This window comes from Macaca thibetana, chromosome 12 (assembly GCF_024542745.1).
Source record: "Macaca thibetana thibetana isolate TM-01 chromosome 12, ASM2454274v1, whole genome shotgun sequence".
Lineage (NCBI taxonomy): Eukaryota > Metazoa > Chordata > Mammalia > Primates > Cercopithecidae > Macaca > Macaca thibetana.
In genome coordinates, this window is record NC_065589.1 from 45,410,716 (window position 1) to 45,431,660 (window position 20,945).

The window sequence follows — 20,945 nt, forward strand, 5'->3', positions numbered from 1 at the left end:
TGGTCACTGGATGCTGAGCAGCTTTAGGTGAAGATGGTGGTCACTGAGGCTCAGGTAATCATGGAGAGCTTCTCAGCACCCTTCTTTTCAATGCTTACAAAACAAAGCTTAAAAGACGCAATGTAGCTGGGAAGTTAATTGGGGTGAAACTATGGATTACGGCTGAGCCACTGGAAAAATGTACCACAGCTGAGTGGGCTGACCCTGGTGAGCTCACTACTTTGTCATTGCTGCTGGCCGCCAAGGACAATCATCCCTCAAGGACTATGTGATGCCGTTTTCACGTTGTCTTACGGTAACTTGACAGGACGTCATATTCCTGGTATTAGATGCCAATATCAGGTTAGAAACTACACTGAAGTCTTCCCGTTTCCCACCTCAACTGCACTGAGGTCATACTGACTAGGTGAGCATGTGGCTGTTTTCCAGCCCTGACAAACTAGTGTCAAATAGAAAAGCATAAATATAACCCACCACCATTAAAAAATAATAAGGCAATGTCCTAACTTTAATGTACAGTAGTTGATTTTCCAAAATACTGACCAACTCTTAAACGTTCTAAAAAAAAAAAAAAAGCTGCCAGGTGTGGTGGCTCACTCAGGCCTGGGATCCCAGCAATCTGGGAGGCCAAGGCAGGCGTATTGCTTGAGCCCAGAAGGTTCGAGACTAACTTGGACAACATGGCAAAACCCCATTTCTACAAAAGATACAAAAATTAATAGGGCATGGTCGTGCATGCCTGTAGTCCCAGTCACTCAAGGAGGCAGAGGCGGTTGGATCACCTGAGCCTGGGAGGAAGGTGGAGGCCACGGTGAGCCATGATAGTGCCACTGCACTCCAGCCTGGGTGACAAAGTGAGACTGTCTCCAAAAAAAAAAAAAGACAAAAAAAAAGGAAAGTATAATTATTCCCTCAATTTACATGGTACTTGTGTACCTGGGAATTTATGTTAAACCATGCAAAAAATACTTTGTATTTACATAAATTGGAGTTAGGAATGAAAACCTGTATACACAAATTATGGAACACCTTAAGACCTGTAACTCATTAGCTTGTTGTATTTGGAATCTAAATGTTGCAGTGGTGGCTCAAGCTTGTAATCCCAGCACTTTGGGAGGCCAAGACGGGGGGGATCACGAGGTCAGGAGATCAAGACCATCCTGGCTGACACAGTGAAACCCCGTCTCTACTAAAAAATACAAAAAACTAGCCGGGCGAGGTGGCGGGCGCCTGTAGTCTCAGCTACTCGGGAGGCTGAGGCAGGAGAATGGCGTGAACCTGGGAGGCGGAGCTTGCAGTGAGCTGAGATCCGGCCACTGCGCTCCAGCCTGGGCGACGGAGCCAGACTCCGTCTCAAAAAAAAAAAAAAAAAAATTCCCAGCACTTTGGGAGTCCGGGACCAGCCTGGGCAACATGGCAAAACCTGTCTCTACCAAAAATACAAAAATTAGCTGGGCATGGTGGCACGTGCCTGTAATCCCAGGTACTCGGGAGGCTGAGGGAGGAGAATCACTTGAACCCAGGAGGTGGAGATTGCAGTGAGCCAAGATCGAACCACTGCACTCCAGCCTGGGTGACAGAGTGAGACTCCATTTCAGGGGGGGGAAAAAAAAGTAAATCCATGGCTTGGTATCAGTATCAATCATGTATTAATAAAGCTAAATTCAGTATGAAAATGCACCTACCTAGAAAATCTTGTTTCCCAAAATTCTCTGCAGGTTACTTGAAAAACAGAAAACAGCATAAGCTAGAAAACCCTAAAACCATCTTAAAATAACTAAAGACTAACCACTCATTTACATATTTTTATTTGGAAATGTTTATATCAGCACAAGGAAATAATTTTGGAGACACTGGATGTCATTAGTTTATTATAAAAGAGAACTATGGAAATTATTTACATGATGAAAGATTTCAGAACTTCAGTGGAATGGGCAGCTTCATGTTGATGCCATTTCAATAGTGATTTATTTCAGTCTAGGTACTTTCCAAGAATGTCACCATCTCTAAATAGGAAATAATCCTGCAAGTGAATAAACCGTTAGTTAAGACACCTAATCGCAAATATTTGACTTCTTTTTAGAATTGTTAAGTTTACACACCTTGTCATCTAGAACTACTTTGGTGCCTCCATACTCTGGCAGAAGAACTTTATCTCCAACTTTCACGCTAACCGGTTGAATCTCTCCACCCTTAAAAAAGGAAGGATGTTTATTAGCAAACATATCTAGTTCACCCAACATAAACAGTTAACTTTTAAATCACTACAACTAATGAAACACACTCACTCAAATTCAATTATATTAAAATTACACTTGGTGGCTAAGTGATACGATTCATACTAGAATTGCAGATCTTCACTCAAAAATACCACTGTAGTCGCACTTTTGAAATAATACACAGTGGCTTAAACTAAAACCTGACTCCAATATAAAAGTTCAAGAAAATATTCTGGAAAAGCTAACTTTACTTAACTAAAGCTAACTTTGTAACTGTTAAATATTAACGTAACTTATCAACTATATGAAATAAACCTGCAACGGTAGCCAGCACCCAGAAAATGCCATATACAAATGGTCATCTTTTCCTTCAACATACAAAAATGTAATATTGTTTTGTTCCCTCCAAAGTACAGATTTGGGGAAAGGGACTGCAGCTAAGTGTCCACTCCCCAAAGTCTTCCTATTCCTTCCTAACTCCATGACAGCTCCTCAATACAGCTTTCCTCCTCAGAAGCAACTGGAACAATGCAGCTAACATTATTTGGCCCCAACGGCATTTAGGCATTTACTGTGTATTTTGGCTGACATCTTTAGAAGCCTAAGGCCTAAATAGTTAACTGAGGAACATCTAAAACAGAGGTGTCCAATCCTTTGGCTTCCCTGGGCCACAGTGGAAGAATTGTGTTGGGCCACACATAAAGTACACTAACATTAACAGTAACTAATGAGCTTAAAAAAACTTGCAAAAGAAATGTTTTAAGAAAGTTTAGGGATTTGTGTTAGGTGGCATTCAAAGCTGTCCTGGGCTGCAGGTTGGACAAGACTAACCACCCTGTTCCTCGGATAGGTACACCAACTAAGGCCCCAACTGGTTAAGATTAGGGCAATGTCAATGTGTTAGGGGTTAAACGAATAGTCCAAGATTCCTCTCAATTCTTAAATGCCCCCTCATTTACCTTGAAGCACATCTTTTGTCTTTATTTATTTATTTATTTAGATACTAGGTCTCACTATGTTGCCCAGACTGGTTTCGAACTCCTGAGCTCAAATGATCCTCTTGCTTTGGCCTCCCAAAATGCAAGGATTATAGGTGTGAGTCACCATGCATAGCGTCTTTTGTCTTATTAAAAATTTAGAATGTAAGGCAAACACTGATCATACTAGGCTACCAAATTGCTATTGAAGGCTTTTTTCTTTTTGAGACGGAGTCTTGCCCTGTCGCACAGGCTGGAATGCAGTGGCGGGATCTCGGCTCCCTGCAACCTCCGCCTCCAGGGTTCAAATGATTCTCCTGCCTCAGCCTCCCCAGTAGCTGGGATTACAGGCGGATGCCAGCACACCCGGCTAATTTTTCTATCTTTAGTAGAGACAGGGTTTCACCATGTTGGTCAGGCTGGTCTTGAACTCCTGACCTTGTGATCCGCCCACTTCGGCCTCCCAAAGTGTTGGGATTACAGGCGTGAGCCACAGCGCCCGGCGTATTGAAGACAATTTTTAATACTCGAAACTATCACATAAAATAAACATCATAGCATTGGTCATATAAAATAAGCAACTTTATATTAGTCATTTCCCTTTAAGAAACAGATTAGAACCAAAGCAGTTAATGATCTTGGACATGACATAAATTCTACCTAATAGGAGACTTTTAATACTCCAGAATTACTCCTTTTCCCTCCACTGCACACTATAGAAAAAATAGTTCCACCGCAGCCCCCATTTACCTTTCCTTTAGAACCCGATCCAACAGCGACTACTGTTGCTTGCAATACTTTTCCTTGAGATTTTTCTGGAAGCATAATGCCTCCTTTGGTTACAGTTTCAGCAGCACTCCTTTCAACCAATACTCGGTCAAAGAGTGGAAGAAACTTTCTAAACGCTTGTCCTGCCTGTAGGAAGAGAAATGTTTTGAAACAAAAACTAAATGTAATCATATTATCAACAGGCAACGCCAACGTGTTGTATACATCTCAACACGTTTTGGCTTCGAAAGTTAACACCAAACCTCAGCTTATTCGTTAAGGAAACGCATTTGAATGTACTAACCAATATTCCAAGTTTAATTCCCGATTCCTTACATCTGTTAAGGGTCGTTGTCGCTCCTCTGGTGAGCAACCAGACCAGCTTTAAGGTCAACCTTAGTTTATTCCAAGGTCAAATGTTTTCCTTCTTCAGGGTTTTCCAGAAATTTTCAAGAAACGCTGGGTCAATCTCCCTGCCTGGCACCATGCTTTTTACCCAAGATATTACACATCCACAAAGGCCCTGCAGAGCAGGTGGGACGCTGCGCTTGCATCCGGGTTCCCGCCCCCTGCCTTACACACCCGCAGCACACGCGCGTGCAAAGAGCCCCCGGAGAAGAAAAGGGTCGGGCAGGCCTTGCCGCTCCAAGGTGCCGGCGGGCGCTGGTCACTGAGTGGCCACCAATCCCTCCCGCCTAGCCCAACAAAAGAGGGGCGTCAGTGATCCCCGTACGCCTCAGACAGGCCCGGGCCTGCGGGCTTCGGTGCCACGCGGGACTCACCATGACTCCCTCCGCCTCAGACTCGTACTCTGCTCTAGTGTAGCGCCGCAAGGAGAGACTCGCGGCGCAGCCCTGGCGACACGTGAAAAAACCGCCCAGCGCGCAGGCGCGCTCGCCCCAACCCCCGCCGCTAGCCCCCTCGCCCCTCCCCGCGAGAAAGGGCGGTCGCCCCGACGCGCGCCGCGATTCGCCCCAAGGGCCCTGCGCAGGCCGCTGACGCGAAGACTCGGAGGCGGAAGAAAAGAGGAGCTGTTTCTAGGCTTTTCTAGGCGCCCAGCCGAGGTGAAAGAACTACCCCTTCGTCCCCCCCCGGAAATGACGCGATTTTACCCTTGACCCGTAGGGAGCGCGGCACTTTCCGGAAAGTTCTGGAACTGAGCGCGGCCCGGGAACTAGCCTAAGCCGGCGGGAGAGGGCTGAGCGCGCTAGCACACCCTGCGCGGGTAGGGAGGGGCGGGGCTCGCGCGCAGGGTGTGCAGATTGCAGGGGCCCGGCTGACGGGAAGGGGGTGGGAGCTGCCTGCACACGTGGTGCCCCGGGGCGGGGGGAGAGGCGGAGGGAGGGGACACGGGCTCATTGCCGTGTGCGCCCTGCACTCTGTCCCTCACTCGCCGCCGACGACTTGTCTCGCCGCGCGCACGCCCCGCCGCCGCCCCGCAGGTATGCGGCCTTCCCACGCCGCCTTCCCCGGCGCCTGCGACCCCCAAGTGGGCCTTCCTCCTCTGCGGTCCTGCTGGAGGATGCGGGCGACGACAACCTGGAGTCCTGCACCGCACCGCAGGCCCAGGCCCACGGGTCCAGGCCTCCCGGGTCCATGCGGGTTCCATCACGTGCGACGCGGATCCTGGACCTCGGCTGGGCGCAGGAGGGACAACTCACGGGGATTGAATTTGGGGGATTGTAGCCACTTAGGCCCGCTGGTGCAACCCGCGCCTGGTCGACTTCAGGGAACCGGGGAGGGTGGTGTACGCGAGGGAACCGCTTTTTTCCCCCGCAGGCAGCTGGGATACTGCGCCTTCACTCTTGACCTTGCTGGGGGCGTTCGGAAAGAAGGACACGTGGGCCCGCGCCGAGTGGGCCGGGCCGCCGCCCCCAGCATCGCGGCCTTGCTGGCTGCTCTGATACTGTAGCCTTGGGTGGATCCATGGAGATACTTTGCTGAGCTGCTTTTTGCACCGCCAGGAATACTTTCAGCTTCCCTGGTCACTGGGATTTGTAACTTGCCTCTCTCCGGCTGACTTGGTTTCTCAGGGGCCACAGTTGGAGTGGGTCTGCCCACAAGGCCGTTTTCGCGGTGAAAGATTAACTCGTTTTTGGCGGCAGGGATAGGTGGCCGTGGGGAAGGAGCTGCATGTGCTTTGTGCTAGTGCTATAGGTCAGGCGCCGGGGCGGCTCTTTAGCTTGCGGTAGTGGCTGATGTTCCGAAGCTGCGGCGCCTTCCGTCATTCAGGTGTAGTGGCTGGCAGAGGTCAGCCAGGCTCACCATCTCACGTTGCTTGCTCTGTTGCACAGGTGCGCATGTTTGTGCTGCAGCGCAGCATAGGTGGTAGTACTGATTATCTATTTGCTTCCATCCCCAGAAATGCTTCGGTTACCCACAGTCTTTCGCCAGATGAGACCGGTGTCCAGAGTACTGGCTCCTCATCTCACTCGGGCTTATGCCAAAGATGTAAAATTTGGTGCGGATGCCCGAGCCTTAATGCTTCAAGGTGTGGACCTTTTAGCCGATGCTGTGGCCGTTACAATGGGGCCAAAGGTATCAGTATTTTTATTTTATTATAATTATGGTAGTATTAATAGCATTTTGCTCACAAATAGTCGCACTGAACTGTTGAACAGTACTTTCGTATCCATTTTTGAGAACTCAGTTTACATGTAAGAATTCTGAAGTATTGGTTAACTTTTTTTTTCTTAGACATGATCTTAAAGCTTAAACTGCTTCAGCCAGATTTTCGAAACTAGTTTGTTCAATGTGTGATGTAATCGGGTAGTAACATAGCTCAAGATGGATTCTTAAACTCGAGGTAGAATTTTGCTTGCCTAAGTTAAAATTTGGATCCTTTCTGAGTAGTTCATGCCAAGTGTAGAGAGAAGAGTTTAACTTATCTTCCATAATCCCTCAGGTATGTGCTTGTAGGTGCTAAATTTTTTTTTTTTAATTGTAAAATGTACACAACAAATTACCATTAAGTGTGCACTTTGGGGACATGGGGACATTAATTACATTTATGTTGTGCAGTCACCACCACCATCCATCTCCAAAACTTTTTATATGGGAAAATTGTAATTTTGTACTCATTATACAGTAGCTTCCCATTCTCTCCTCCACCTCAAGATGCTAGTTTTACCCATCGGTTTTCTGCTGTTCTCTTGTTCCGAAGCATATTTAAAATAAGTCTCATTTAATAGGGGTAATATTTTGAGGGGGGCTTTGAAGGTGGTGTGCGGTCAAGTGGTGCTTCATTTCAGTTTGAAGACAGTTCAGATATCAAGTGATCCAAACAACTGCATAAAACACAACATTTGCACACCTCACGAATAGAAAGTAGCAGCTTTAGTTCAAATCCAAAGGATGGCCAATAACTGTGCCATGGTTGAAGTTGTATGTTGAGTGAACTTGGAAGAGCACACTACTTGCCTTGATGGTTAATATTTTAAACGAATTTTAAAACAAGTCACATTGCTTTAAAAGATAACAGGCACTAATTAAAACTTAGGTATAAGTGATAGGAAGATGTTTTATTCTTTGTCTTGTGTTCTTGTTCATTTTATAAGATGACAAATTTTAGTCCCTAGTATTTTAATCTTCTAAATTACTTAGTTCAAAGTTATGCTCTTGGCAGAGAAACAGGTCATTCTATCTGTAGACAAAGAATGTCGATAAACTTGCCCTTGAGATTCATGCTGCAAGACTGATAAAAATGACACAATTTATGTGGAGACTTTGAAGTAGTTGCTTTATTATGAAGACTGCTCATTTTTTAAAATATAAGTAATCCTTAGGGTATGTGTGATCCTGTTACATTTTTTTTCTTGTAGGGAAGAACAGTGATTATTGAGCAGAGCTGGGGAAGTCCCAAAGTAACAAAAGATGGTGTGACTGTTGCAAAGTCAATTGACTTAAAGGATAAATATAAAAACATTGGAGCTAAACTTGTTCAAGATGTTGCCAATAACACAAATGAAGAGGCTGGGGATGGCACTACCACTGCTACTGTACTGGCACGCTCTATAGCCAAGGAAGGCTTCGAGAAGATTAGCAAAGGTGCTAATCCCGTGGAAATCAGGAGAGGTAGGAATGTCTATTGTCACTACAGTGTTCTAAACTTCAGTGTGCTTTAAGGCATTGATTCCTTGGAGCTAAGGAGAGTGTCTGTTACTTTAGGAAATTGATCCTTCTCTCATTCCTCTTGGCCTGGAGAAATCTTAAACTGGGTTTTCCTTTAGCAAGTAGTGATTGAATGCCTGGCTGTATGGTGGGTAGGTACTGTTAGGTAATTTTGATGTTTTACTTAGTTGGTTTCTTTTGTTTTTAGAGACAGGGTCTTGCTCTGTAGCCTAGGCTGGACTGCACTGGAACTCCTGGACTCAAGCAATCCTCCTGCTTCAGCCTCCAAGTAGCTGGGACTACTACAGGCACTCACCACCATTCCTGGCTAATTTTTAGTTTAGTTTTGTAGAAAGTAAGATTGAATACACTGGATCATTCAGAATGTCAGAAAGTTATGTTTTCCTCAGTTTATTTTTTTTTATTTTTTTGAGACAGTCTCGCTCTGTCCCCCAGGCTGGAGTACTGTGGCGTGATCTACGCTTACTGCAAGCTCCGCCTCCCAGGTTCACGCCTCCCGAGTGAACCTCCTGCCTCAGCCTCCCGAGTAGCTGGGACTACAGGTGCCCACCACCATGCCCAGCTAATTTTCTTTATTTTTTAGTAGAGATGAGGTTTCACCGTGTTAGCCAGGATGGTCTCGATCTCCTGACCTCGTGATCTGCCTGCCTCGGCCTCCCAAAGTGCTGGGATTACAGGCATGAGCCACCGCTCCCGGCCCATTAGTTTATTTTTTCTTAATAGTACACACCGTGTTATTGGTTTGTGTTTTGTTAGTGCTTGTAACTGGAGTGCAACTTAATTAACAGATTTGCTCCTCAGCATGAACTTCATGGCAGTGTAGACTTAAATTCTAGTCCCATCTTTGTCATTTATTAGCTGTGTGCTAAGACTTGGTTTTCCTATCAGCAGAATTGCTGTGTATATCCAGCGTATGTTAGGGTTGAAACCAGGAACCCTCTTGTGAGTGAAGGTGGGGGAGCTATTGATAATTTTTTGTCAGAATTGGCATACTAATGTATCATTACCTCATATATTTCAATGTTTATGGACCAAGTGACTACACTTCACTAAAAGCAATTTTTTTTTTTTTTTTTTTTTTTGAGACGGAGTCTCGCTCTGTCGCCCAGGCTGGAGTGCAGTGGCCGGATCTCAGCTCACTGCAAGCTCCGCCTCCCGGGTTCACGCCATTCTCCTGCCTCAGCCTCCCGAGCAGATGGGACTACAGGCACCCGCCACCTCGCCCGGCTAGTTTTTTGTATTTTTTAGATGGGGTTTCACGGTGTTAGCCAGGATGGTCTCGATCTCCTGACCTCGCGATCCACCCGTCTCGGCCTCCCAAAGTGCTGGGATTACAGGCTTGAGCCACCGCGCCTGGCTACTAAAAGCAATTTTACTGTAAATCACTAACAAGTATTAAGGTTATGAAGAGGACTTCCCAACACTTTGCATTGGATTTTTTTTGAAGTAACATTTCTCAAACAACAAGAGAGCTAGCACTACTCCCAGTTGAGCAAAATAGGACTGTTAAGAGTGATGTAAAACAAAAATATTTTGTTAGTTCATAATACATACTAAATTGAGGGGTTTTCAGATAATTGACACCTGCAGAGGCATAGTCACAACAGATTCCTATCACTTAAGAACTATACTTCTTGTTGAAAATAAGGGAGTGTTAACCATTTTGGTCCTTTTTTGCATCATCTAATGGACATGAGAAGTGTTGGGGACCCTACTGAAAACAGGCAGCATGATTGAGTTAGGAATAATTTGCATAGGATGAGTTCAGTGGTGAGACTCTTGAAACTATACATATCTACCTTGTTTTAGTCCTATTTTCTTTTTTTTTTTTTTTTTTTTTTTTTTTTGAGACGGGAGTCTCGCTCTGCCACCCAGGCTGGAGTGCAGTGGCCAGATCTCAGCTCACTGCAAGCTCCGCCTCCCGGGTTCACGCCATTCTCCTGCCTCAGCCTCCCGAGGAGCTGGGACTACAGGCGCCCGCCACCTCGCCTGGCTAGTTTTTTGTATTTTTTAGTAGAGACAGGGTTTCACCGTGTCAGCCAGGATGGTCTCGATCTCCTGACCTCGTGATCCGCCCGTCTCGGCCTCCCAAAGTGCTGGGATTACAGGCTTGAGCCACCGCGCCCGGCCTTAGTCCTATTTTCAAAATTTTGGCATTGTGAGATTTTATTTACTGTGTGAACCTAAAGTTACTGTTTAAGTACATGCCATGCAACTCTGTGTTATTAAGAAGCACTGTCTCAGAAGCTGTGTGTAAATTTAATATTAAGGCACTAAAGACCAAGCATAGGTACATGCCTGTAATCCCAGCTACATGGGAAGCTGAGGTGGGAGGATCACTTGAGCCCAGGAGTTCAAGACCAGCTTTGGCAACATAGCGAGACTTTGTCTACAAAAATAAAACGAGCTGAGCACGGTGGCTTGAGCCTGTGGTCTCAGCTGCTCCCTTGAGCCCAGGGTGTCAGGGCTTCAGTGAGCCGTGATCTGTGCTACTGCACTCCAGCCTGGGCGACAGAACAAGGCCCTGTCTCAAAAAAAACAATAAAAATAAATTTAAGGCATTAAAATATTTGTAACGAATCTCAAGATTTCTACTTGACTTAGAAGCCATGAGAGAAATAAACATTGTAATGACATATTGTTGAACTAGGTGTGATGTTAGCTGTTGATGCTGTAATTGCTGAACTTAAAAAGCAGTCTAAACCTGTGACCACCCCTGAAGAAATTGCACAGGTAAGGACTTAACATGTTATATGTGTTTTTAAAAAAATTTAATGGCATGTGTAATTTTTTTTTCCTTGATCACACCAATGTCAGAATAACAATACTACACAATCATCAATATTAGAATCATTGTTTCTTACTGCTAAAACCTTTGAAAAGAATAGTGACCATAATGGTTGTCATTTAGTTCTGCATGTGGTTGTCATTTTATTTTTTTATTTTTATTTTTTTGAGACGGAGTCTCAATCTGTCACCCAGGCTGGAGTACAGTGGCCGGATCTCAGCTCACTGCAAGCTCCGCCTCCCGGGTTTAGGCCATTCTCCTGCCTCAGCCTCCCGAGTAGCTGGGACTACAGGCGCCCGCCACCACGCCCGGCTAATTCTTTGTATTTTTAGTAGAGACGGAGTTTCACCGTGTCAGTCAGGATGGTCTCGATCTCCTGACCTCGTGATCCGCCCGTCTTGGCCTCCCAAAGTGCTGGGATTACAGGCTTGAGCCACCGCGCCCGGCCGTGTGGTTGTCATTTTAGTTCTACATGGCTGTAAAATGGATTTGTATGTTGTGAAAATGTTCTTAGCCATTGTCAAAGGTGCATAAATTTTGTCAGTTTGTAATGAAGTCAGCATTTTTAAACTTTTTGTTACAAGAATAGTTTTGTGTTTTTTTTTTTTTTTTTGAGACAGAGTCTCGCTCTGTCGCCCAGGCTGGAGTGCAGTGGCCGGATCTCAGCTCACTGCAAGCTCTGCCTCCCGGGTTTACGCCCTTCTCCTGCCTCAGCCTCCTGAGTAGCTGGGACTACAGGCGCCCACCACCACGCCCGGCTAGTTTTTTGTGTTTTTTTTAATAGAGACGGGGTTTCACGGTGTTAGCCAGGATGGTCTCAATCTCCTGACCTCGTGATCCGCCCGTCTCGGCCTCCCAAAGTACTGGGATTACAGGCTTGAGCCACCGCGCCTGGCCAAGAATAGTTTTATATATCATATTCTTCAAAACAATGTAGTCAAATAATGAATCAGAAAAGAGCAAAGAACCAGTGTTTCATGAAAACTACCATAACGTAAATTCCCCTTCTCTCCCCTGAATGAAAGTATCAATTTGGAAGTTACTAGGAAAAGGTAAGGGAACTGACAAAGGACACCACCCTTAATTGAAGAGTAACTTGATTATTTCAGGTTGCTACAATTTCTGCAAATGGAGACAAAGAAATTGGCAATATCATCTCTGATGCAATGAAAAAGGTTGGAAGAAAGGGTGTCATCACAGTAAAGGCAAGTGTGTTTGTATTTTTAAAGATAGTTTGAGTTATCTGATGATCAAAAGTTTGAGTTATCTGATGATCAAAACTGAATTTTCCAAATAGAAAAATTCTGTGTTTTAAAAACAGTGCTTTTTTATTCCTTCATATGTAGTCTCAGCACATGTATAGAATAAAGTACTTACTGTGTTTTATGTGAATTCGCCTTTACTCCATGAAATGAATCCATCTTAACTTAAATGATTATTCAAATAAGCACTTCTTGGAATTTTTTGCAGAAGTGCAATTGGATGTCCTGGGCTTTTTCATACTCCACCCTACATCTCTTATGGCCAGAGGAGTCTGTTTTTATTAATCTGGCCTGTAATTCCATGTTTTGTTTTCAATGAAATCAATATACCTAATTCTTTGACATTTCATAGGATGGAAAAACACTGAATGATGAATTAGAAATTATCGAAGGCATGAAGTTTGATCGAGGCTATATTTCTCCATACTTTATTAATACATCAAAAGGTAAGAACAAATCAATAACTGAGTAATTATTATTATTTTTTATTATTTTAGGCAGAGTCTCATTTTCTGTGGCCCAGGCTGGAGTGCAGTGGCGAGATGCAGTGGTGCATTGCTCACTGCAACCTCCGCCTCCTGGGTTCAAGTGATTCTCCTGCCTCAGTCTCCTGAGCAGCTGGGATTACAGGCACACGCCACCATGCCAACCTGATTTTTGTATTTTTAGTAGAGATGGGGTTTCACCAAGTTGGCCAGGCTGGTCTCTTAACTCCTGACCTCAGGTGATCCACCTGCCTTGGCCTCCCAAAGTGCTGGGATTACAGGTATGAAGTACCATGCCTGGCTAATTTTTGTATTTTTAATAGAGACAGGGTTTAGCCATGTTGACCAGGCTGGTTTTGAACGCTTGGCCTCAAGTCATCTGCCTGCTTTGGCCTCCTGAAATGTTTAAAATATACTTTCTTAATGTGTGTCAAACTATAGGTATTAGTTGGTGTCATACTCTAAAAAATAAATGTGTATATTCCAAAAGTTAATGCATATTAGACATGAAGGAGGAAAACAAACTCACTGATCAATTTTAAAATGTATTGGAACCTTGGTTTAGCTTTTCACTTAAATACATTGCAGTCATTTTTTGTATATTTTTGAAATCTTCATTATTTTTACAGGTCAGAAATGTGAATTCCAGGATGCCTATGTTCTGCTGAGTGAAAAGAAAATTTCTAGTGTCCAGTCCATTGTACCTGCTCTTGAAATTGCCAATGCTCACCGTAAGCCTTTGGTCATAATCGCTGAAGACGTTGATGGAGAAGCTCTAAGTACACTCGTCTTGAATAGGTAATAGGCAGTGGTATTTGATGATTTATATTTCTGGGTCAAAGACAGAATTATTTCTGTTTCTATTCACAGTTTCCATCATGTGTACCTCCACATTTGATCCAGTTGTGTTTGTATCTAGAATTGTCATTGTGTAAATCAGATGTGCTCTATGTATCCTTATGGTTCTGTTTTTGAAAGGGACCCCAAATTCTTTACTATTTTGCCCAGCTGTCACGTAGAACAGACTGATTTAGCACATTGGTACCTTTCTATATTTTGCAAGTGTTTACAGTTGTTTTGAAGGTACATGACTGGATCTTGTAATATTTTTTTTTTTTTTGAGATGGAGTCTCACTCCATGGCCCAGGCTAGAGTGTAGTGGCATAATCGTGGCTCACTACAATCTCCATCTCCTGGGTTCAAGCAATTCTTCTGCCTCAGCCTCCCGAGCAGCTGGGACTACAGGCATGTGCCACCACACCTGACTAATTTTTGTATTTTTAGTAGAGACAGGGTTTCACCATATTGACCAGGCTGGTCTCAAACTCCTGACCCGTGATCTGCCCGCCTTAGCCTTCCAAAGTGCTGGGAATTACAGGTGTGAGCCACTGCTCCCGGCTTGTAATTTTTTTTTTTTTTTTTTTTTTTTTTTTTGGAGACAGAGTCTCAGTCTGCCTCCCAGGCTGGAGTGCAGTGGCTCAATCTTGGCTCAAGCCTCCTGGGTTCAAGGGTGAATCTTTTTTTTTTGAGACGGAATCATGCTCTGTCGCCCAGGCTGGAGTGCAGTGGCCGGATCTCAGCTCACTGCAAGCTCCGCCTCCCGGGTTCTTTTTTTTTTTTTTAAAGGTTTTTCTGGTTAAAAATATGTATATTTTCAGAATATTATTTTGCATAGAACAGGGAAGTAAACAACTAACATTCCAAATAACTCAAATGGGCCAGGCACAGTGGCTCACATCTATAATCCCAGCACTTGGGGAGGCACAGGCAGGTGGATCACCTGAGATCAGGAGTTCGAGACCAGCCTGGTCAACGTAGTGAAACCCCATATCTACTAAAAATATAAAAATTAGCAGAGCTTGGCGGTGCACGCCTGTAATCCCGGCTACTCAGAGGCTGAGGCAGGAGAATCGCTTGAATTCAGGAGGCAGAAGTTGCAGTGTTCCGAGATTGTGCCACTGCACTCCAGCCTGGGCAACAAAGTGAGACTCTGTCTCTAAATAAATAACTGAGATGTAAGTGTATTTCACCATCGAATATTTTTTATTTGTTTTGAGAGACAGACTCTGTCACCCAGGCTGGGCTGCTGTGGCATGATCATAGCTCACAGAAGCCTTGAACTCTTGGTGTCAAGCAATCCTCCTGCCTCAGCCTCCCAAGTAGCTGGGACTACACACTTGCACAAGCACACTTGGCTGATCTTTTAATTCTAAGGGCATTATTAAAATGTTTGTTCTTCCTTATCTGAGAATTGAAGTATGTCAGAAGCAAGACTTTTCTTTCCATTTCATTATAGTAGAAATGCACAAATTAGGAGGTATGTTTTAGACATTACATGTGTTGATGTGACGCAAAAGCTCTAATGAGCTGCCTTACCCTGGAACGTTTTTCTTAGCTTGGATTTGCTTTGTTGGAGGGATTAAGAAAAGACTTGGCCAGGAGCGGTGATTCATGCCTGTAATCTCAGCACTTTGGGAGGCTGAGGCAGGTGGATCATGAGGCCAGGAGATGGAGACCATCCTGGCTAACATGGTGAAATCCCATCTCTAGTAAAAATACAAAAAAAAATTAGCTGAGCGTGGTGGCAGGCACCTGTAGTCCCAGCTACTTGGGAGGCTGAGGCAGGAGAATGGCGTAAACCTGAGAGGCAGAACTTGGCAGTGAGCCGAGATCTCACCACTGCACTCCAGCCTGGGCGACAGAGCAAGACTCTGTCTCAAAAAAAAAAAAAAAAAAAAAAAAAGACTTAAAGACTTGAGGCCAGAAAAAAACAAGTCTACGGAGTTTTCATTAGGCCATTTAACTGCTAGTTGAAAACTGGGATATCCAGTTTACATAGCATATAGCTTATTCCTCTAATTTTTATTTGGGTCCTTAATAAAATAGACCAGCTGTCTTTCCTTCTGTTTCACAATCTGTTCTCAAATGGACATTTGATTGCACATTCTAAGTATTCATTTACCTGGCAAAAATTTCAGGTGAGCTTAACAATACTGTCAGCTTTTTGTATAACATTTATAAAAGAAGTGAATTCAGAACATTGCTCATTCAAAACTCAGCATTAATACAATCTATGGAGTAGATGTTTATTAAATGACCCTCAAATGTAGTATTTAGTAATTATTTTTCTACCATTCATAATAGTTAATCACTGTATCCTATAACTTATTGTGATGTGATTTTTGCTGCTCAGCCTCCCGAGTAGTGGGGATTACAGGTGCCTGCTACCGCATTTGGCTGATGTTTGTATTTTTAGTAGAGACGGGGTTTCACCATCTTGGCCAGGCTGGTCTCGAACTCCTGACCTCGTGAGCCACCACGCCCGGCAAGGCCAACAGTTTATTAAGAAGATAAACAGATATGAACAAGTATAGATTAATAGAAAATAGCCTTAACTGTCTCACATCTTTCCTGTCTTAATTTGATCAAAAATTGCTAGGAAGCAAAAAAAAAAAAAAAAAAAAAAAAAACCAAAAACCAAACCAGATTACTTAGGGAGTCCTAAGTAATCTAAGTAGTAACAGAGCTTGAGGGGAATTTAAACAGAGGCATTTTTATTTCATTTAAATCTTACTGTCAACTATTCTTAACAGGCTAAAGGTTGGTCTTCAGGTTGTGGCAGTCAAGGCTCCAGGGTTTGGTGACAATAGAAAGAACCAGCTTAAAGATATGGCTATTGCTACTGGTGGTGCAGTAAGTAAAATAAATGCGATAATGGTTTGCTGAATGTTTATACTTGTCTGAAATTTATAGATAGTTTAACATTTTTCACAATTAGATACTACAGCTATCTGTTTCTGTTGGCTCTTTGGAAGGTAGGGGTTGGATTAAATTCCCTTTAATTAGCTACGAGGCCACGAGTCTGGCCTAAGAATGGGCTTTTATTGACTATTCTATATTCACTAAATCTTACTGACTGAATAAGGGGTTTCCTTTTTTTTTTTTTTTTTTTTTTTTTTTGGAGACAGGGTGTCTTGATCTGTCTTGACTATTCTTATTGACTAAATCTGTGGAGTTTCCTTTTTTTTTTTTTTTTTTTTTTTTTTTTTGAGACAGGGTGTCTTGATCTGTCACCCAGGCTGGAATGCAGTGGCACAATCTTGGCTCACTGCAACCTGCGCCTCCCGGGTTCAAGCAATCCTCCTGTCTCAGCCTCCAAAGTAGCTGGGACTACAGGTGCAGTACCATGCCCAGCTAATTTTTTTACTTTTAGTAATGGTGGGTCTCACTATGTTGCCTAGGCTTCTCAAACTCCTGGACTCAAGCAATATGCCTGCCTCTGCCTCCCAAAGTCCTGGGATCTGTTTTCAGTTTTGAAAGATAAAAGTGTGTGCTACAAATGATGTAGGACTTGAGAGTCAAGGCCTATGGTCTTGTCCTGGCTGTACCAGTAAGTGTGACCTTGGATGTTTTTTTCTCAAGTAAGGCTAATAATAATTACCAGAGTTGGGAGAATTGAGAAGTTGGAAATGCAATGGAAGACTATACTCAAGTCTTGTTCTGGACTAACAGTGATCTTACAGTCTCTCATTTCAAAGAATATTTCAGGATGATTCTCTTGCCTGGTATATTAATAAACTTGGTATAATGGTAGAAACTGTAACCTACAGCTGGTTTACGTTTAACTCATTTTGTAGGTGTTTGGAGAAGAGGGGTTGACCATAAATGTTGAAGACGTTCAGCCTCATGACTTAGGAAAAGTTGGAGAGGTCATTGTGACCAAAGACGATGCCATGCTCTTAAAAGGAAAAGGTGACAAGGTTGAAATTGAAAAACGTATTCAAGAAATCATTGAGCAGTTAGATGTCACAACTAGTGAATATGAAAAGGAAAAACTGAATGAACGGCTAGCAAAACTTTCAGATGGAGTAGCTGTGCTGAAGGTAAGATTCATTATTATGAATAAGTTTTTTGGGTTCTGAGTCCAAGAATGATTGTCCTTCTGTAGTATTCCCCAGTAGTACCATGGAACTAAACAAATATTTGAGGAATTAATAGTGGAATTTTGTTTTGTTTTGTGGGTTTTTTTTTTTTTTTTTTTTTGAGACAGAGTCTCGCTCTGTCGCTCAGGCTGGAGTGCAGTGGCTGGATCTCAGCTCACTGCAAGCTCCGCCTCCCGGGTTTACGCCATTCTCCTGCCTCAGCCTCCTGAGTAGCTGGGACTACAGGCGCCCGCCACCACGCCTGGCTAGTTTTTTTGTAATTTTTTTTAGTAGAGATGGGGTTTCACCGTGTTAGCCAGGATGGTCTCGATCTCCTGACCTCATGATCCGCCCGTCTCGGCCTCCCAAAGTGCTGGGATTACAGGCTTGAGCCACCGCGCCCGGCCTTGTTTTGTTTTAAGCCCTCCGTCACCTAGGCTGGGATGCAGTGGTGCAATCTTGGCTCGCTGCAACTTCCGCCTCCTGGGTTCAAGCAAACCTCCTGCCTCAGCCTCCCGAGTAGCTGGGATTACAGGTGCTCGCCACCATGCCTGGCTAATTTTGTATTTTTCGTGGAGACAGGGTTTCACCATGTTGGCCAGGCTGGTCTCAAACTCCTGACCTCAAGTGATGCACTCACCTCAGCCTCCCAAAGTGCTAGGATTACAGGTGTGAGCTACCATGCCCACCCCAGGATTGCTTTTTAAGTAAACTGCTTTTAAATGACTTGGCAATTAGCATCTTGAATGAAGAGGCCATACTAACTGGAATTCTTTCATCTTTAGGTTGGTGGGACAAGTGATGTTGAAGTGAATGAAAAGAAAGACAGAGTTACAGATGCACTTAATGCTACAAGAGCTGCTGTTGAAGAAGGCATTGTTTTGGGAGGGGGTTGTGCCCTGCTTCGATGCATTCCAGCCTTGGACTCATTGACTCCAGCTAATGAAGATCAAAAAATTGGTAAAAAGTTACCTTTTAAATGAGTTTGTGGCCTGATTTTAGTGTTTCTGTTAGAATAATAATGTTGTAGTCCCCTAAATGGAACAGCACATCCATTTCCTGAATAACAGAAGTAGAGTAGTGCTAATGTCAGAGCTAAACATGCATCACATCTTTTTCAGAGGAAATTATTTGACCTGTAGTAGGATTGGGATTTCCCTACATCAATATCCTCACAAATTATAAATGTGTTATAATATTTACAAATGAAAGTATTAAAATTTTGCTGAAATTTCTTTGTAGGTATAGAAATTATTAAAAGAACACTCAAAATTCCAGCAATGACCATTGCTAAGAATGCAGGTGTTGAAGGATCTTTGATAGTTGAGAAAATTATGCAGAGTTCCTCAGAAGTTGGTTATGATGCTATGGCTGGAGATTTTGTGAATATGGTGGAAAAAGGAATTATTGACCCAACAAAGGTAAATAGTTGAACACTTTCTAAAAATTCTTTTGTTGTTCATTTTGTTAATATCCCCACATCCCAAATCTTTGGTCACCAGAAAAATAGTCTAATAGCAGTAGCAACAGCAGTAGCACTTGTGCCCATCAACAATTCTCATGTACATCTTCAGAACCTAGATATTTATTTATTTATTTATTTATTTTATTTTATTTTATTTTTTTGAGACGGAGTCTCGCTGTGTCTCCCAGGCTGGAGTGCAGTGGCGTGATCTCGGCTCACTGCAAGCTCCGCCTCCCGGGTTCACACCATTCTCCCGCCTCAGCCTCCCAAGTAGCTGGGACTACAGGCGCCCGCCACCACGCCCGGCTAGTTTTTTGTATTTTTAATAGAGACGGGTTTTCACCATGTTAGCCAGGATAGTCTCGATCTCCTGACCTCGTGATCCACCCGCCTCGGCCTCCCAAAGTGCTGGGATTACAGGCTTGAGCCACCGCGCCCGGCCGAACCTAGATATTTAATACTCCACTAAAAGGAAGGGGGATTCCTTGAGTAGCAGTTGAGTCCATGCCTGGAGGCAGGAAAAAATCAGGATGGATCTGGAACACCCTGTTCCTGCCTGGCCAGTAAGAATACTTTCCAAGATACCCAGAACAGGGTTTTGTTTCATTTTTGAGACAGAGTTTTGTTCTTGTTGCCCAGGCTGGAGTGCAATGGCACGATCTCGGCTCACAGCAACCTCCACCTCCTGGGTTCAAGCTATTCTCCTGCCTCAGCCTCCTGAGTAGCTGGAATTATAGGCATGCGCCACCATGCCTGGCTAATTTTTGTATTTTTAGTAGAGATGGGGTCTTACCATGTTGGCCAGGCTGGTGTTGAACTCCTAACCTCATCTACCTGCCTCGGCCTCCCAAAGTGCTGGGATTACAGGGGTGAGCCACCATGCCCAGACAGAAATTTTCAGTAAGTCTTGCTCATATTTTACTAAGGGAAAACTAATGTTTAATTAAACTTTTTTCTAGGTTGTGAGAACTGCTTTATTGGATGCTGCTGGTGTGGCCTCTCTGTTAACTACAGCAGAAGTTGTCGTCACAGAAATTCCTAAAGAAGAGAAGGACCCTGGAATGGGTGCAATGGGTGGAATGGGAGGTGGTATGGGAGGTGGCATGTTCTAACTCCTAGACTAGTAGTGCTTTACCTTTATTAATGAACTGTGACAGGAAGCCCAAGGCAGTGTTCCTCACCAATAACTTCAGAGAAGTCAGTTGGAGAAAATGAAGAAAAAGGCTGGCTGAAAATCACTATAACCATCAGTTACTGGTTTCAGTTGACAAAATATATAATGGTTTACTGCTGTTATTGTCCATGCCTACAGATAATTTATTTTGTATTTTTGAATAAAAAACATTTGTACATTCCTGATAATGGGTACAAGAGCCATGTACCAATGTACTGCTTTCAACTTAAATCACTGAGGCATTTTTACTACTATTCTGTTAAAATCAGGATTTTAGTGCTTGCCACCACCAGATGAGAAGTTAAGCAGCCTTTCTGTGGAGAGTGAGAATAACTGTGTACAAAGCAGAGAAATATCCAATTATGTGACAACCTTTGTGTAATAAAAATTTGTTTAAAGTTAATAATTGTGTTAGCCTTTCCATGATTAGAAGATACTGAAAAATGAAAGCCAGTTGAAGGGGCAGACTGGCATGTGTATAAAACATCCTACCTATGATATTTTCATGTTTCTCTTTGTTGTAGACTGAACTACATTATTCCATTGATAATGGGGAAAGACAGTTTCTATTTTCCCCTGTGCAAGGATTTTACAGCTCTCTTGGAGAGAGACCTCCAAGAGAGCTGTAAAATCTGGGAGGTTGGAAGGAACTCCACCTCAGCGTGGCCTTTGGGCTGCTGCTGCAAGCAAGGCATTGAGGCAAATATTTCTGCTGTCCTTACCTTGGACAGAAGTAGAGGGGAAAAATAAAGTC

At 43.6% G+C, this 20,945-nt stretch overlaps 2 protein-coding genes across 4 annotated transcripts in view; one reads left to right on the forward strand and one right to left on the reverse strand.

The window, feature by feature from the left end:
- HSPE1 (heat shock protein family E (Hsp10) member 1) overlaps window positions 1–5,082 on the reverse strand; it is a 54,475-nt gene extending 49,393 nt beyond the window's left edge. The window contains exons 1-4 of one of the 2 annotated variants that reach the window (XM_050750746.1): window positions 4,747–5,082; window positions 3,947–4,111; window positions 2,103–2,192; window positions 1,789–2,023 (exon numbers count right to left, since the gene is read on the reverse strand). In XM_050750746.1, coding sequence (XP_050606703.1) covers window positions 1,973–2,023; window positions 2,103–2,192; window positions 3,947–4,111; window positions 4,747–4,749 — 309 coding nt within the window. In that variant the 5' untranslated portion in view covers window positions 4,750–5,082 and the 3' untranslated portion in view covers window positions 1,789–1,972. Of the gene's footprint in view, window positions 1–1,788; window positions 2,024–2,102; window positions 2,193–3,946; window positions 4,112–4,746 lie in introns of those variants that run through there. The other variant, XM_050750747.1, reaches the window with a different exon arrangement.
- HSPD1 (heat shock protein family D (Hsp60) member 1) lies at window positions 5,077–20,594 on the forward strand. 2 transcript variants are annotated; one of them, XM_050750720.1, is made up of 12 exons: window positions 5,077–5,189; window positions 6,327–6,502; window positions 7,786–8,038; window positions 10,746–10,828; window positions 11,993–12,088; window positions 12,498–12,591; window positions 13,260–13,428; window positions 16,224–16,323; window positions 17,268–17,513; window positions 18,338–18,512; window positions 18,795–18,973; window positions 19,977–20,594. In XM_050750720.1, exons 2-12 carry the CDS (start codon window positions 6,329–6,331, stop codon window positions 20,127–20,129), a joined length of 1,722 nt encoding a protein of 573 aa, XP_050606677.1. In that variant the 5' UTR covers window positions 5,077–5,189; window positions 6,327–6,328; the 3' UTR covers window positions 20,130–20,594. The 2 variants fall into 2 exon arrangements, with proteins under 2 accessions (XP_050606677.1, XP_050606676.1); XM_050750719.1 differs by having other exon boundaries at window positions 5,146–5,406.
- Window positions 20,595–20,945: the final 351 nt, after the last annotated feature.